The sequence below is a fragment of the Hyposmocoma kahamanoa genome, unplaced genomic scaffold (assembly GCF_003589595.1).
Source record: "Hyposmocoma kahamanoa isolate Upper Pololo Valley unplaced genomic scaffold, ASM358959v1 99533, whole genome shotgun sequence".
Classification (NCBI taxonomy): domain Eukaryota; kingdom Metazoa; phylum Arthropoda; class Insecta; order Lepidoptera; family Cosmopterigidae; genus Hyposmocoma; species Hyposmocoma kahamanoa.
In genome coordinates, this window is record NW_020655935.1 from 4,317 (window position 1) to 20,046 (window position 15,730).

General features: G+C 35.8%; 1 protein-coding gene across 1 annotated transcript; it reads left to right on the top strand.

Annotated features, from left to right (window-relative positions):
• Positions 1 to 3,619: 3,619 nt before the first annotated feature.
• On the top strand, positions 3,620 to 14,887 carry LOC113239105 (cuticle protein 1-like). Its single transcript, XM_026475969.1, has 3 exons — positions 3,620 to 3,649; positions 11,829 to 12,016; positions 14,408 to 14,887. The coding sequence occupies exons 1-3, from the start codon at positions 3,635 to 3,637 to the stop codon at positions 14,496 to 14,498; spliced, it is 294 nt and encodes a 97-aa protein (XP_026331754.1). The 5' UTR covers positions 3,620 to 3,634; the 3' UTR covers positions 14,499 to 14,887.
• The last annotated feature ends 843 nt before the right edge of the window (positions 14,888 to 15,730 follow it).

Below are 15,730 nucleotides of genomic sequence, written 5' to 3' on the forward strand. Positions count from 1 at the left end.
TGTAGATAAGTATCTACAGGTAGATACAAGAAGTGACATAGAGCGGTTAATATTAGGGGTTAAAGTATGAAATTGCCGTTTTATTGCAATAGGTTCTTTGAATTTTCATAGAATCTTCATGGTTTGAGGTTTTCGAATGAAACTTTTTTCAAATGGTTTCTGTGATTTTTTTTTTTTAAATTTGAAACATTTGAATATCGACTTTCAATTGTTTTTGTTATTCAATTTAGACAAGAAAGATGGATACTGCGAAAATTCGAGTGATTTTTTAATACGAGTTCCGACGCGGAACTAACGCGGCAGAAACAGCCCGCAATATCAATGCTGCGTTTGGAGAGGGGTCTACTAATGAACGCACCGTGCGATTTTGGTTTAAACGCTTTCGTGATGGAAATTTCGACTTAAAGAACGAGCCACGAGGAAGACCGCCCACACAGGTGAATAACGATGAATTAAGAGAGATAGTGGAAGCCGATCCTAGTCAAACTACCCAGGAATTAGCGGCATGGTTTAACGTTACCTTACCCACAATATTGACTCACTTGCGTCAAATCAATAAAATAAAAAAATACGAAAAATGGGTGCCTCATGATTTGACTGATCTGCAGAAAGAAACGCGTGTTGAAACTTGAGTTGCCTTGTTGAACCGGTACAGAAATGAAGGAATATTGTATCGAATTGTAACATGTGATGAAAAGTGGATTCTTTATGATAACCGGAAAAGAAAAATGCAATGGCTGACCCCAGGTCAAATGCCACAACAGTGTCCTAAAGCAAAACTTACCAATAAAAAGGTAATGGTAACTGTTTGGTGGTCTCAGCATGGTGTTATTCACTATAGTTTTCTCCGATCTGGTCAAGCAATAACGGCAGATGTCTATTGTGCCGAACTCCGAACCATGTTGACAAAACTAGCAGTAAAACAACTCATGAATCGATCTTCACCATTATTGCTCCACGACAACGCGAGACCTCACACAGCACGAGAAACCATTTCGACCCTTCAGGAACTGCAGTTAGAAACCATTCGTCATCCTCCGTATTCACCAGGCCTTGCTCCAACGGACTACCATTTTTTTCGTGATTTGGACAATTATCTACGTGACAAGAAGTTTTCTTCCCAGGAGGCAGTACAAAATGCTTTCACACAGTTTGTGCAGTCTAGATCGTCGGAGTTCTATCGCAAAGGCATTATTAACCTTCCCATTAGATGGCAGCAATGTATAGATAATAATGGCAACTATTTTGATTAAATAAATTTGTTAAAAATTTAAAAAATAAACAATTTAGATTTTCAGTACAAATCGGCAATTTCATACTTTAACTCCTATTATTAAGATTATCATTTCCTAAATTTGAAACTTATATTAAAAGTATTTTAATTAAAAAGTCACATTACAAAATTGAAGAGTATGTTTTAGATAATAAAGTATGGAAAGACAACAAGAGTCTAGATTCCATACAAATATGATTCAAAGTGTATTTCATAGCATTTAAGTTTATTTGAAAAGAGCAATCCCTAGAGTTTCTTGCTCGTTCTTCTCAGGGAGGTCAGCGTAGTGAACGAGCAGTAGCTCAAAAAAGTAGCTTAAAAAATGACGTTTTCAAGTGTAAATATTCTACCTCTGGAGAAAATCATTATTTTACATTGACTTTGACTTTGACCAGTGGAGTTTTTCGTGAATTTTATACTATAAAATTTTCCCGCCTATTCCTAAAATATTCTTTTCAAAACGATCATAGACAATAACAATTTAAAATAAAAACTTTTTTTAAACCGGGCGAACTTTTTTGCCTATCTATTATTAATCTAGAATAAACCATACAGCTTAAAAATTATGCAAGACTTACATTACATATTTCCGTCAGGACAAAAAGACATTATAAACTTAAAACCAATGGAATTTATGTTTGACGATTCTAATAAGGAGTTTTATTCTGCTCTCGGAATGTAAAGGGGCACAACTAATATTTTTATCATAATTGAGTTACATACATATTCGGGATCTGGAAGTAAAGGGCAATCTAATTATTTTTTTGTGGAAATATGTTTCAATAATTGTTGAATATATACAGCAAGCTCAAAAGGCATAACTTACTTCTGTAATCAGATTTTTATTTGACTACCATTAAAAAGTCATATTTGTCGTTTATTGCATTGAAAACACTAATTTCAAAGGATTTTACTTAGTAATGTACGGAATTGTGCCTTTATTACGTAGTTCAACTACAATTATAATAACATAAAAAGGCACAACTACAATTTAAAAAAAAAATTAAAGAAAAGATTCGCCCGAAGCGTTACACTTCCACATTTATGTGGCGAACGGCTATGGAGTGGAATTCCCTGCCTGCAGACTTGTTCCCTGAACGTTATAACTTGGACCTTTTCAAGGCGAGAGTGTGTGGTGTGCATGCTCCATCGTCGACCTCATCATCACTTTCCATCACGCGAGATGGAGGTCAAATGCGCACTTATATGCTCGTATTATATAAAAAAAATCTGTCTTTCTTAGTCTTTATTTTTATTCATAAGTCAAGTATATGTAATAAAAATCACATTTACATTAGTCATGCCTTTACATAGAATTATAATATTCTTATATTTAGAAATAGAGTCATTGCAATTATTGAAAAAGAAATTAAAATTCAACATTTGGAGGAATTTCTCAAAGTTTTAATATTTTATTCTATGTAACTTCTACTAAATTGTCATCATGGCAATTGATACGAAATATTTGTAATAGTATAGTAAAGAGTTCGTCCAGGGAAGTACTGCCACCTTACCTATTTCTGCCGCCAAGCAGTGATGTCAGTATTACTGTGGTCCGGTTTTGAAGGGTAAAGGTGCTGGTGAAATTACAGGCACATGGGACTTGCCAACTTATGTCTCAGGGTGTCGGGCGCAGTGGCAGTGCCCCTCGAATCTTTGCGATTTAAAGCTCTGAGTGGCACTGCAACTGTTGTGTACAGGCGTATAGCTTATCATCAGACACACGACTTGTTCGTCCAGTCCCTTAGTTATTACAAAAAAGAACTTAGTTAGACCTTGTTTTTGTTTTTTTCTTAGTATACTACAATACTAAATTATGTATTTGTATACCTTCATTTGAATATTCCGTGAAAACGTACTCTCTTTAAAAAAAATTATGATACCTTGTATTTGTCGCTAAGGGAATTAAACCATTTTTGTTTCTACGAAGTTAGAAATACGGCTGATTAAACTACAATGAAAGTTTCTGTATATAACATACGGTGTGTATTTATGACGTAAATAAACTATTTTAATATCAAATGTATATTTTAGTTATTCTTTTTATCAGAAAAACCTAAAAAATATTTATCTACGAATTTAGAATTTGCCACTTGTTCCTTTCTTTCTTCCGGAGTCATACTAAAGACATACTGTCATTTGCCTAAACCTCAGCCGCTGAAAAAAATAAGGCGTAGTCGAGGACGTTGCGCAATCCCCTAAACGTCGTTTGCTTACGCGTTCTATAAAGAAGAACTAGCAAGCAAGGCGTACAAGCAGTTATAGATCATTGTTCTACGGCCTGCGCGTACGCAGGTATAAAACACGATCGCGCTCAGCAAATTGCATCAGTCTCACTGTACAACACTGAGAGGATACATCATGTACGCTAAACTGGTGAGTCCTTTACCAATTTCTTAAAAAACTGAGTTCTCGGTTTCTCAAGTCAGTATGTAGTTATCGTGTTTTAATATTGAAACTATATTACGTATGGAAGTCTTAGATTTTCGCTTGGAAATTGGAAATGATACAATTTTTTTTGGGTTTATTTACTGTTGGGTAATTTCCCGAGAATAATTTCTCGAGGAATTTTTAATTTCCGAAAAATTGGAAAAATTGGACAACTATAACTTTGAAGGCTCATATTATATCGAGTTCTTAGATTTTCGCGATTGTTACACATAGGAAATGAAACTATTTTTCCGGATTTAAATCGCGTATATTTGTTTTTTCAAACAAATATACTCTTATTATGTTCTACGTTTAGAAATATGTTTTGAGCTTTTATTTAGCGTGAATTAAAAAATAAACTTGTACTATAGCTATGAGCCTCCTAAAGAAAAACAGAGTTTTAAAATGATTTCGCAACAACAACAAAAAAACCTTTTCAATGGATCCACCGTTTTCGTTCAGTAACTTCAACTTTTGACAAGTGGCAACATCAAGTGTGGAAAAATATCCGGAAAAATATTAATTTTTCTGAAAAATTTCATATTTTTTGTTTTTTTTTTCATCACTCAACACTGTTATCTATACATCTTTTTTTAAACAAATAAATCGACTTGTTAGAAACAACAAATATACGCAATTTAGATCCGTAAAAATAGTTCTATTACCAATATATTGCACCCTGGTATAATAAGGTCACATCTGCAGAGAAGAGACGTTTCAGAGAATTTTTATTCTGTAATAGAAATTAGTTAATAACCTTTTTTTATACTTAAATAGGAGAGTTATAACATTTCATACATACATAATTTGTTTCATATAGTTCACATTATTAACCGACTTCAAAATATGAAGGAGGTTCTAGATGTATGTTAAGCGATAACGGCATTTGTGAACCGATTTTGGAGATTCTTATTTTGTTGGAAAGAAGGTACCTCAGTATTGGTCCCTTTTAAATTTGAAGACAGTATTCCACCTCTGAGGGTGGCAAACTAGGGGATGAAACCGGTTTCGCGCACCTTCCAGTAACCAGTTTCAATAAAACTTGGTTTTGCGGTCGGTATTTTTTATAAAAAACTTGTTTTCGACTTTCGTGTGATAAAAGCACTTTTGGCGTACGATCACTTGTACCTTTATTATATCAAGACTATTATATTACATGTGCTTAACAGTGGAAAGTATGTAGATTGATTTATTAGTATATTCCGCTTCACAAATGTGTAAATTGTCTATGATTTATAATACTCTAGAAGAATTAACTTTGGAGGAGCTCCGTGCGCAGTAATGGGTCATATAATGTATATTACATATCGTCTGAGGTAAAACCACAGCGACATTTTCCACAAAAAAATCTCCGAATGATGTACCAGTTGTGAGAAATTCACCATCTATCTGCAGATAAAACTTTTATTCATATTTAAGCTTTTTTGTTATTCAATTTCACATGCAGAAAGATAGTGGTTTTCTTATCATAGGTATATAAATTAAAGACTTTTATGTGGAAAATATCACTTATGTGGTTTGTTTTACCTTTAAACAGACAATACAAGTTGAACCGGTCATTAATTGCGTTTTCTCTTACGACAGATATATTTTTTTTATATTAGACAACATCCCTTACATACGTTGCTCTGATCCCAAAGTAAGTAAACTAATTTTTTAATAGTAGTAGAGCTCCTTGAGAAAGAGTTCGTCCAGAAAAGTATTGCGACCTTGCCTATTCCTGCCGCCAAGCAATAATGTCAGCATTACTGCGTTTCGGTTTTGAAAGGTAAGGGTACTGCTGAAATTACAGGCATATAGTACTTCACAACTTATGTCTCAGAGTGATGGGTGAAGCATTGCCCGTAAGATCTTTGCGATTTAATGCTCTGGGTAGCATCGCAACTGTTACGGACAGACGTGTCGCTTACCAACAGGCGCACGACTTGTTCGTCACGCCACTTGGTATTGGTGAATAAATTTGCCAACTGACGTAAGGGATTCGTCGATGGTTGTTCCGGTGCCTGAAATGTACTGAGGAAGAAGATGTAGAGAGAGACGGCACGAATCATTCGTGCACCTGGTGATAAGCGACACGCCTATCCAGCACTCAGTTTTCATCGCAAAGATCTGAGAGACACTGCCACTGCGCGCGTCACCCTGAGACATAAGTTGACAAGTCCCATGTGCCCGTAATTACACTAGCACCCTTACCATTCAAAACAGAAACGCCGTAATTATCACGTTACTGCTTGCCGGGAGAAATTTAATTCTGTTTCGGTTCAATTGATGTTATCATCATGAAAATTGTCACCCCACTGCTTAGGCTTTTTAACACGAATTTCTATAGGCCATGACAGTAATCCGGATTTTTCCGTATAAAAGTTGTTAATTAAAGAAAAAAATATTATTGGCAAAATTTTGCTAGTCAGTAGTAGCAAAAAGCCAACGACTCGCTGTGTTGCCATCCACTGACAGCGCCCGACGTCGCTTATCTTCGGTGATCGGACGAGAACCGGTGTATCCAGCGCGGTATGAACGTTGGCGACAATGTAACCAAATTTACCATTCTCTTTAGGGAATATAGAACACAAATGCCCCGTAATACTCATATACTGCTTGGCGGCAGAAATACGTAAGGCTCAAAAATTCAATGCAACAGTGAATAGGAATCAACGCTTCACGTCTGTTTAAAGTGTAACCAAACTTACGACGATAAAAACAAAAAAAAAAACAATACAAAAAGATTAGTATTATGCAGAGACTCGACTTACAGATCAGTACTTTTACTACGAGAATACTGTGACAGTTGTCGCTAGCGCCGTGTAAATCACGTCACAATTTTGTATGGCAAATTATACAGCGCGCCTAGCGGTCGCAAGAAGAAATTACATTTTGTATACAAACATTTTACACGGTCGCTAGCGACGGTCTGACTGTAACCGTCACTGCAATCTCATGGTAGAGGCACATTGGTAAAGCGGTCGCATTTTTGTTTGCATTGGTATAGCACAGACGCTGGCCCTGTCATATCGAACGATTTTTTCTTTGTATTCAATCGTCGTACTAATAATCATGTTTTTTTTAAATAATTTCAAGCGACGGGACGAAAACGCCGTCCGTCTGATAGTAACCGACACGCATGTCCATAACAGTTGCAGTGCCACTCAGAGCTTTAAATCGCAAAGATCTGAGGGGCACTGCCACTGCGCCCGATACCCTAAGTCATAAGTTGACAAGTCCCATGTGCCTGTAATTTCACCAACCCTCCTACTCTTCAAAACCGGAACACAGTAATGGTAACATTACTGCTTGGCGGCAGAAATAGGTAAGGCAGTACTTCCCTGGACGAACTCTTTCACAAGGAGCTCTACTGCTACTAAATGTAAACACACGTGCGTCTAATTTTCATTAAAAAAAAATTCTATGACCACACTAGGTTATTTGTAACCAACAACCTCGCAGCATTAACAACATCACAAACAACAACTTTTGTTTCATGTCTTTTTACAAAAAAAAATTACAAAACATCGTAAAAGGAGTTGTTTCTTTAGTGGTACTAAAATAAATGGAAAATTTAACCAGGTTCTTAGTTGGTTTTTTGTAAAGAGCTCTAAATCTAGAAAGTCTGAATTAAAAACAAATTATTTTTGACCTGCAATTTCCAGAAAATCGTTAGGGATTTTTAATACTATGTAAAGTAAAACGAAACGTAATCCCATCAAACGGAACGGATTTTTATGTAATTTTTTGGCTAACCGGACAGTGGCCAATACCATAAAAAATTATTGACAGACCAGATGTCAATATCATTCTTGTTTTTTTTATTTTTTTTATTTAATTTATTAAGGCTTTGGCAAAGCCATCAGCCTAAATATGAAGTTTAAATATGTTTCTGTAAATATGGCCGCCACAAAGAGGATAGGCAATTTGAGGCGGCGTGCTTGGATTGACTCGGGATTCCTTAAAACGGGCCGATACGGGTATTTTATTTCGAGATTCGTATAATTTCGCGTTTTAATCTTCGATTAAGGCACAATAGCACTATCCTATTCCACTTTAAACTAGATTTCACAAAATAATTGAAAGGCAAAATAAAAACGACACTTTTCCCTCCAAAAGGTCCAAAGCGAATCATGTCATTCTTGTTGCAATTTATTTAGCCAATTAGAATTAAAATTTTGAATATTTTAGCGTATAAGTGTTGCTGCTTTTTGGACTTCTTTTAGTATCGCAGTGTTGCTGGAATAAATTTATCATATCTACCACACTTTTGTTTTAAATAAATAAATAAAAAATGCAGGTCACAATTTTTTAATTATTTAGCTAAGCTCTTTATTTCAAGCTCAAATCTAGCAAAAAAAATTGAGGCTGGTTAAATTTTTCATGGAATAAAGTACCAAGCTCCACACTAATTCGCTACAAGCCGTTTACTATTTTTGTTGTACTATCTGACACTTTTTAGATCACATTGTCATTCATAAAATATTTTGGTGGTAGGTGCTTTCTTTTGCAACTGTACAGAATAATTACCCTTTACAGCAATCTATTTAAATTTTTAATTTTTATACGAAAGCAAAATATGATGAATTATAAAAAATCATGGAACAAAAGTTGTTCCATATAATCCTGCATACAGAAACTATAAACTTTTCATAGTAGACATAGAAGCGAAACTCCAGTGACTGTTACAAATATCCAAACAGAACAAAACCACGTCCTTTCTCGTCAAATATGTTTTTTACAATGGCGGCCGCCTGTCAGCGTTCCGTTTATACGTTGATCATGATATCCATTTCTTTCTTATTCCGATAAAACTAATTCTTAAGTTTTCTAACAAAATAAAATAAGTTAAAGCCACGATTCGCTAACAGATGGCCATTCTGCTCAAGGAATGTCCTTGTTGGACTGCCACGCAGAGTTACCGGGTTGGGAGAAATATTTGTATGGCCTACATTTATTTCATTATTATTGTTGATCTTTAAAGGCGTCAGAGGACCGTTAGACATTTAGACAACTTAATAACTTTTTTGTAAAAAGAAAACCGACCACAAAATTTCGTGGAATTACATCTATTTGCTAAGTTTTATTGAAATCGGTTGCGGGAAAGTGCGTAAAAACCGGATTCATCCCCTAGTTTATCACCCTTAGAGGTAGAATATTTTTTTCAACTTCAAATGGGACCAATACTGATGTACCCTCTTTCCCTTCCCTTTCCTCTTTCCTTTCTTTTACACAAATAATCTAACCTCCGGTTAAAAAACCGACCTCAAAAGTCATTCATCCCCTAGTTTACCACCGTTAGAGGTGGAATATTTTCTTCAAATTTAAATGGGACCACATCTGAGGTACCTTCTTTCCAACAAAAAAAGAATCATCAAAATTTGTTCACAAATGGCGGAGTTATCGCGTAACATACAATCAAAAAAAAAACATACAGACGAATTGAGAACCTCCTTCTTTTTTGAAGTCAATTAAAATAACTGCTTCCATGGCTGAACGGTTACCACGCCGGACTGCAACGCAGAGGTCCCGGATTCGATTCCTGGGCAGGGAGAAATGTTTGTATGGCCTACATTTATTTCTCTCGTGAGTTTCGGTGTAAGTTGTGGTTATCTATATGTGTGTCCATGGCACCTGCGATACAGGGTTTCCCTAGTGTATGGCTATGAGTGTGTGTGTCATTATTATTAGACGACCATACTCCACAGTTTGATACAGTAGAATTATTCTAATGATTATATGAATTAATCATTGTTGTTGCTTATTTTGTATGCATAACACACCAGTGAGTTTGTTTGTCACCTTCCATTGCGCCTACATCTGATTGACGACATTGACATCGATTATAAACCTATTGAAGTGTCATATTTTATAAATTAAACATCATGGTATTTTACTGCTTTTTTATTTTATTTTTTAAATACCCAGTGACCTGAAAATCACAAAAGTAATAAAAACTACATGAAATATATTATCTATTCTGAAATTTTATGAGGCTCCTATTTAGGCCCAAAAAAGTTACCGACGAGTAGAATCTTTAAAAATTTCTCATGAAAATTTGTCATTTTGCAGATATGGCCTTATTACAGCATGGACTATATGTTGTTCATATATCCGTTTATAATATCTATGTCCGTTTATAATAATCTTTAAATGCTTTTTGTAGTAGTTGTGGAAGTAGTAGAAAGGAACTGAGGGTTAAACATCTCTCCTGAATAGCTGTCAATTTGGGCCTTATTGGGCCTTTGGAATGGCCTTATTACAAGGGCGTACGTATTGTTGTTGTGTTACATACCTAGGTACCTACATATTCTATTTTCAACTGAATTTTAAAAAGGGGTTATCAATTCGACTGTATTTTTTTATAATGTATGTATGTTCAGCATTTGTGAACTGACTTTGATGATACTTTTTGGAAAGAGGGTATACAGTATTCCGGTAACCGATTTCAATAGAACTTGGCAAATAGAAATAACAACGACAAAATTTTGTGGGTTTTTTTATAAAAAAGTTATAGAGATCACTGGTTTTAACTTCTGTTTTGTTTACTTGTCTAACGGTCCATCGACGCCTTTATACACCAACAATAAATTTGAAAACAATAGACAGATTATTGTTAACTTTATTTAGAGTTCTATTCATGCTGGGAGTTTTTAAAATTTTTCGTTTAAGTTTCATAAATACAAAACGCAAATAATGCATTTTTATTGTGACAAAACTCAAGCATAATTGAGCTGTTGAATTCCTCGCGTCTCGAAGGGGATATTGTACACTTGTATAATAAAACCACATGAGATCATACATCAAACGTACTTTTATCATAATCAAAGTCATTAAAAATAACTACATGAAACAAACTATATATGTGTGAAATTTTATAATACTCCTATTTCAGTCATAAAAATATTTATCGACTAATTAACGCCTCTCTCGTAAAAGTTGTCGTTTTGCAAATGTGGCCTTATTACAAGCTTAGTACGATATGATGGTCATCGCCGCGAAACTGTCACATAAAAAAACATTAATAGCTATCCAGCAGTGAAACTCGCATTCGCTAATGAATGCGAGTTTTGTCTCTAAAGACACAGTAAATTTAGATTATACTATCTATAAATATTTCCTGGTTAATAAGTCTAGACTTCAGACTTGCGTGGGTACGCTGTGGTCCTAACAAACAAGTATATTGGTCAATCGGAAACAATGCAACCTGGAATGCATGTCTCACTTAAATACAAACTGGACATTACTATATTTAGTACCTAATATTAAACTTTGTTGTTTGTCTTGTATCAAGAGTCTCCTCCAAAAAGCGGAAGAAATTATTCGTAACCTAATAAATAGAGATGTGTTTTTTAGTTTGTAGCTTACAAAATCGTTCAGAAAAACATTTAAGCGCTTAAACTTTTGCGTTAAAAAAGCCTGCAACGTTGTGTTGATAGCAAAAAGCAAGAGTAGACCACTAAAGGTTTTGATATAGGTAAGTTTATTTGCAAAACACGAATTTTGTTTGTATTTATAAAATTATTATTCAGATTGATGAATTAATTTGTTTAAGAAACATAATGGCGGGACTTGAAACATAAGCACGTTGGTAACGCTTTTGCTTAAATTGAAAAGCGTGCTTATTTTAAAAAGTAAACTTCTAAGTGCTTCTCGATTAAACCCCTACCTCTACTAATAAAGCCACAAGTGCTTTTATCACCGAAAGTCATAAAATAATGCGACCATTATGAAACCAATGATCTGTCCCAAAAAGTATAATAATGCAATTTCCGAGCAGCACAAAATTTTAAATTTTAGGTTAAATGTATAAAAAATATATACACGGACAGCCATTAAATTTTAACTCATTACTAGTTATTACTTGGTGTACACTCCGCATGTTAACTTGGTGCAGCAAACGAACAGCTACCTAGCTAGCTACAGGTGATGTCTGAAAATCAGCAATGCTGAGTCTTTAACCGTTTTGTCCACATCACTCAATTGTTTTTTTGTATTAATGTTTTAAGTATGATGTTTCCAATGTTTTGTGGAGAAATATATGCCTTTTTATTTATTTTGCTTATTTCAAGTCGTGATTTGGAGGTAATTTGTTCTTGCGCAGTTACGTTTTTGGATTACTTATTTCAATTCTTTTCATCAGTTCCTTCTCCTTGCCCTGGCTGCGGCAGCGCTTGCTCGCGAGTACCCGGCCGGCGTCCACCCCGCAGTATGTCCAAACTACCCCTACTGCGACACCGAAGCACTAGCTCGCCACTCACCTGACGGCACCCCCATTCCCGAGTGGGTCCGCAACCCTGGAATTCTGCCTGTAGCTCCCGCTGCTTACGCGTAAGTTCATAATTCATTTTACTTGTGAGAACAAAGGTTATTGACATGAACAAAGTAAGTATAGTTTCACTGTGTCCAGCCGAGCAATAGGCATACAAATGTTGAAGGTATATTTATTATAACATGTTTCTTTTTCAATAATATTACACATGGATTTAATAAGTTTGTGTTTACACGCGGTGATAGCTCATCGTCATCATCAGCTTGCACACATCCACTGCTGGACATAAGCCTCCCCTAGAGCACGCCAACTTTCTCGGTCTTGTGCCGCCCGCATCCAGCCACTACCGGCTACATTGCTCAGGTCGTCCGTCCGTCTTTCCGCAGGGCGTCTCACCCCTTGACGTGGTCGACATTCCAGAACAGGTCTGCTCCATCGGCGATCAACCTTCCTGCAGATATGCCCTGCCCACTGCCACTTAAGCTTACTGACTTTGCGAGCTATGTCGGTCACTTTAGTTCTCTGACGTATGACCTCGTTAGGGATTCGGTCCATCAGAGAAACCCCTGGCATAGCTCGCTCCATCGCACGCTGAGCGACCTTGAATTTGTGGACGAGGCCTCTTGTTAATGTCCACGTCTCGGCTGCGTAGGACATAGCTGGTAGAACGCACTGGTTAAATGCTTTAGTTTTTAGGCTTTATGGGATTGACGACCTGAAGATGTGGCTAAGCTTCTTTTGGGCTGCTTTGGGCGGTATTCGCCGCCCAGCCCAAACGAATTGGACATTTATGATAGTAGAGAGAGAGAGCGACGGGCGTTGACTGTTAGAAGCAATATGTTGGCGCGCAGATTCGCACGTTGCACAGTACCTGTGAAGGTGACACTTTTCAAGGCATTCTGTCAATGTTTCTATACGTGTAATCTGTGGGTCAACTTTACGCAGAAGACAATCAACGCCCTGCTCGTTCAGTACAACAACGCGTTCAGGGTTTTATTGGATTTGCCACGGTACTGCAGCGCATCAGGCATGTTCGCGGATGCTCACACGGATGGTTTCCATGCTATCCTTAGAAAGAGAGCTGCCTCATTAATAAGTCGTATCCATTGCGGCACGAATGAGATTCTGCGCGTTGTGGCTGGTAGAGTGGATTGCCCGATCATGCTACATTGCATTAAACTGCATGTAAAACCATGTCGATGAATTATTTGATATTTAATTTAATTTGTTTAATTATTCTATGTTTTTAAGTTGCCTTTTGTTTAATTTAAATTTGTTTTATTGAATTATCTAAGCTAATATTATAATTGTAAAATATGGACTGTAGTTGTCTGAGAATAAATGATTTTTGATTTGATTTGATAGTTAAGTGGTACAATTTTAATGATAACAAAATGTCAAAATAATGCCGACGATATTAATAGAAACATTTTTCACAGTCCATTTATGAATGTTATTTAGGAGGTTCTCAATTCGACTGTTTATTTGTATGTATGTTACGCGATAACTCGGGTATTTGTGAACCGATTTTCATTCTTTTTTTGTTGGAAAGAGGGTACCTCCATAGTAGTCCCATTTAAGTTTGAAGAAAATCATCCACCTCTAAGGATGGTTGTTCACGCATGAACATTCATTTTTCCTAATAAGCGTCTAAATTTTTTTATGAGGAGCAATTATTTTAATGGTTGATTGTGCTATTCTCCAATTCAAGGCGTTTTTCTCTCTCAATATACTTTGAGTAGTGAAAACCGATTTTTATTATCTCCTGTGTCAAGTTCCGTATAGTGGCGAACTAGGGGACGAATCGGGGTTTGCGCGTTTTCCGGTAACCGATTTCAATAAAACTTGGCAAATAGATATATTTCCACGTACTTTTGAGATCGGTTTTTTTATTACTCTGTACTTAGATTATTGTACGCAAAATAGTGACAGACATAACATTAATACGAGAAATAAAAATAAACTCGCTGTTCTTGACAGTCGCCTTCATAAAGTCTCAAATTAATTTAAGGAAGAATGTATACGCTTCTATAATAAGATTCCGATTGATATTCAAAATTTGTCATTTACCAAGTCTAAAACTATAGTAAAACAAAAACTACAGCTTCTGCGTTCTTGAATGACAAAAATCCGTGCTAGTGACCCGTTTAGCTCTTGCAGGCATTCTCGATCTAAGATATTTAAATTAAATATTGTAATGATAAATGTATTCAAATGTATATTTACAAAGAGCAACCCCTAGAGTTTCTTGCTCATTCTTCTCAGTGGAATCTGCCTCACGAATGAGCAGTAGAGTTTAATCAGTACGACGATTTTTAGCGTAATTTGCTTTTCTATGAAATAACGCACGGACGCATGCATTCGTATAGTATCGCGGTTAATTTTTGTACTCGTTACGACAAAATTTATAAATTCGCGACATTTGTTTAAGTTTTCATTTTTCATTCCAGCGCGGCCGCTCCCGGCGCAGTCCCGGCCGCACCCCGCTACCCCGCCGACTTTCCCGCGGCACTGTGTCCTAACTACCCTTACTGCTGGTAATCTAATTAGGATACCTAGGACTCCTAAAGCTACCATTATTAGTCACAAAAAGGCGCATTGTTAGGTACTAAGTGTCCAATCGGAAATCAGTATTTAGTCATAATTGACCGCCTATATTTCTAGTGACGACTATAATGATAGCTGTTATTGTAAAGAATGAAGCCAGATTTTCAAATAATACTATATAAAATACAGTCAACAATGCTTTGAACGTAAATGAGTGCAAGCGCATAAATGTTTTCCGTGACTTTTGTAACGTTTTATATGTTATGATTAAATATGAGGTTTATTTTCATTTATTCTACATTAAAATAATTACAAAGATCTTGTTGTACGACACGATAGTTGTCCTCTTTGAAAATATTGTAAAAATGAGAAAATCTGTGCTAAACATCACTGCCATACTTATATTACTTTTTTTTGTAAAAATGTAAATAAATATGTATACTTTTTTGGAGCGTGAAAATTTAAAAACGAAAAGAAAGAATTGTAAATAAAACATTTTAAAATAAATCCTTGTATTTTTATTATTGATACTAAAATGGAACAAGCATAAAAAAGTTCCTTCCATCCGACTGGACCCTGTGTCTGTTGTCTCAACGTGGCTGCTGCTATTCACTTATCAATCGAGCCAGCAGATCTTAAATTGTTTCCTAAGTGGTTTCTACAGATTTTTTATTAGGTTTTAAACGCTTACTTTTTTGTTATTTTAAAAAACCATTTACAATAAATCTATTGAAAACTTTTTTTAAGAATTAGTGATTGTACATTTGCTAAACAAGGAAACGTTAATCTATACTAATTTAACGGACTGTCTGTACAAATTTATTTAGGTGAGTGAAGAGGTTTAGTCAGGACCAGAGATGGGAACTGGGTTAACACTCAAACAACTTCATCATCATCATTAGATCAGAAAGCAATAAATATTTTGTATCTATTACTATCGTTCAGTTTGAATAAAACTTCATTTACAACAAATATTTAATTGTAAATCGATTTTGTCCACGATTACGGGCATTTATTGGTTTTTAACCCGATTCAAACCCGGCGTTAACAAAGCGCCGGATTAAATGGTTAGGACTGCCGTCATCGTCCTTTGTCAAAAAAAACGGCCGTCGTCTTTTGTCCAAAATAAAATCGGTCTATTTTTGAATTCCCGTCAGTCTAATAAGTCTGACTTTGTAGCCTGTCCTTTGATCACCCATGGACGCTGGACGAGCACTTATAGGCGC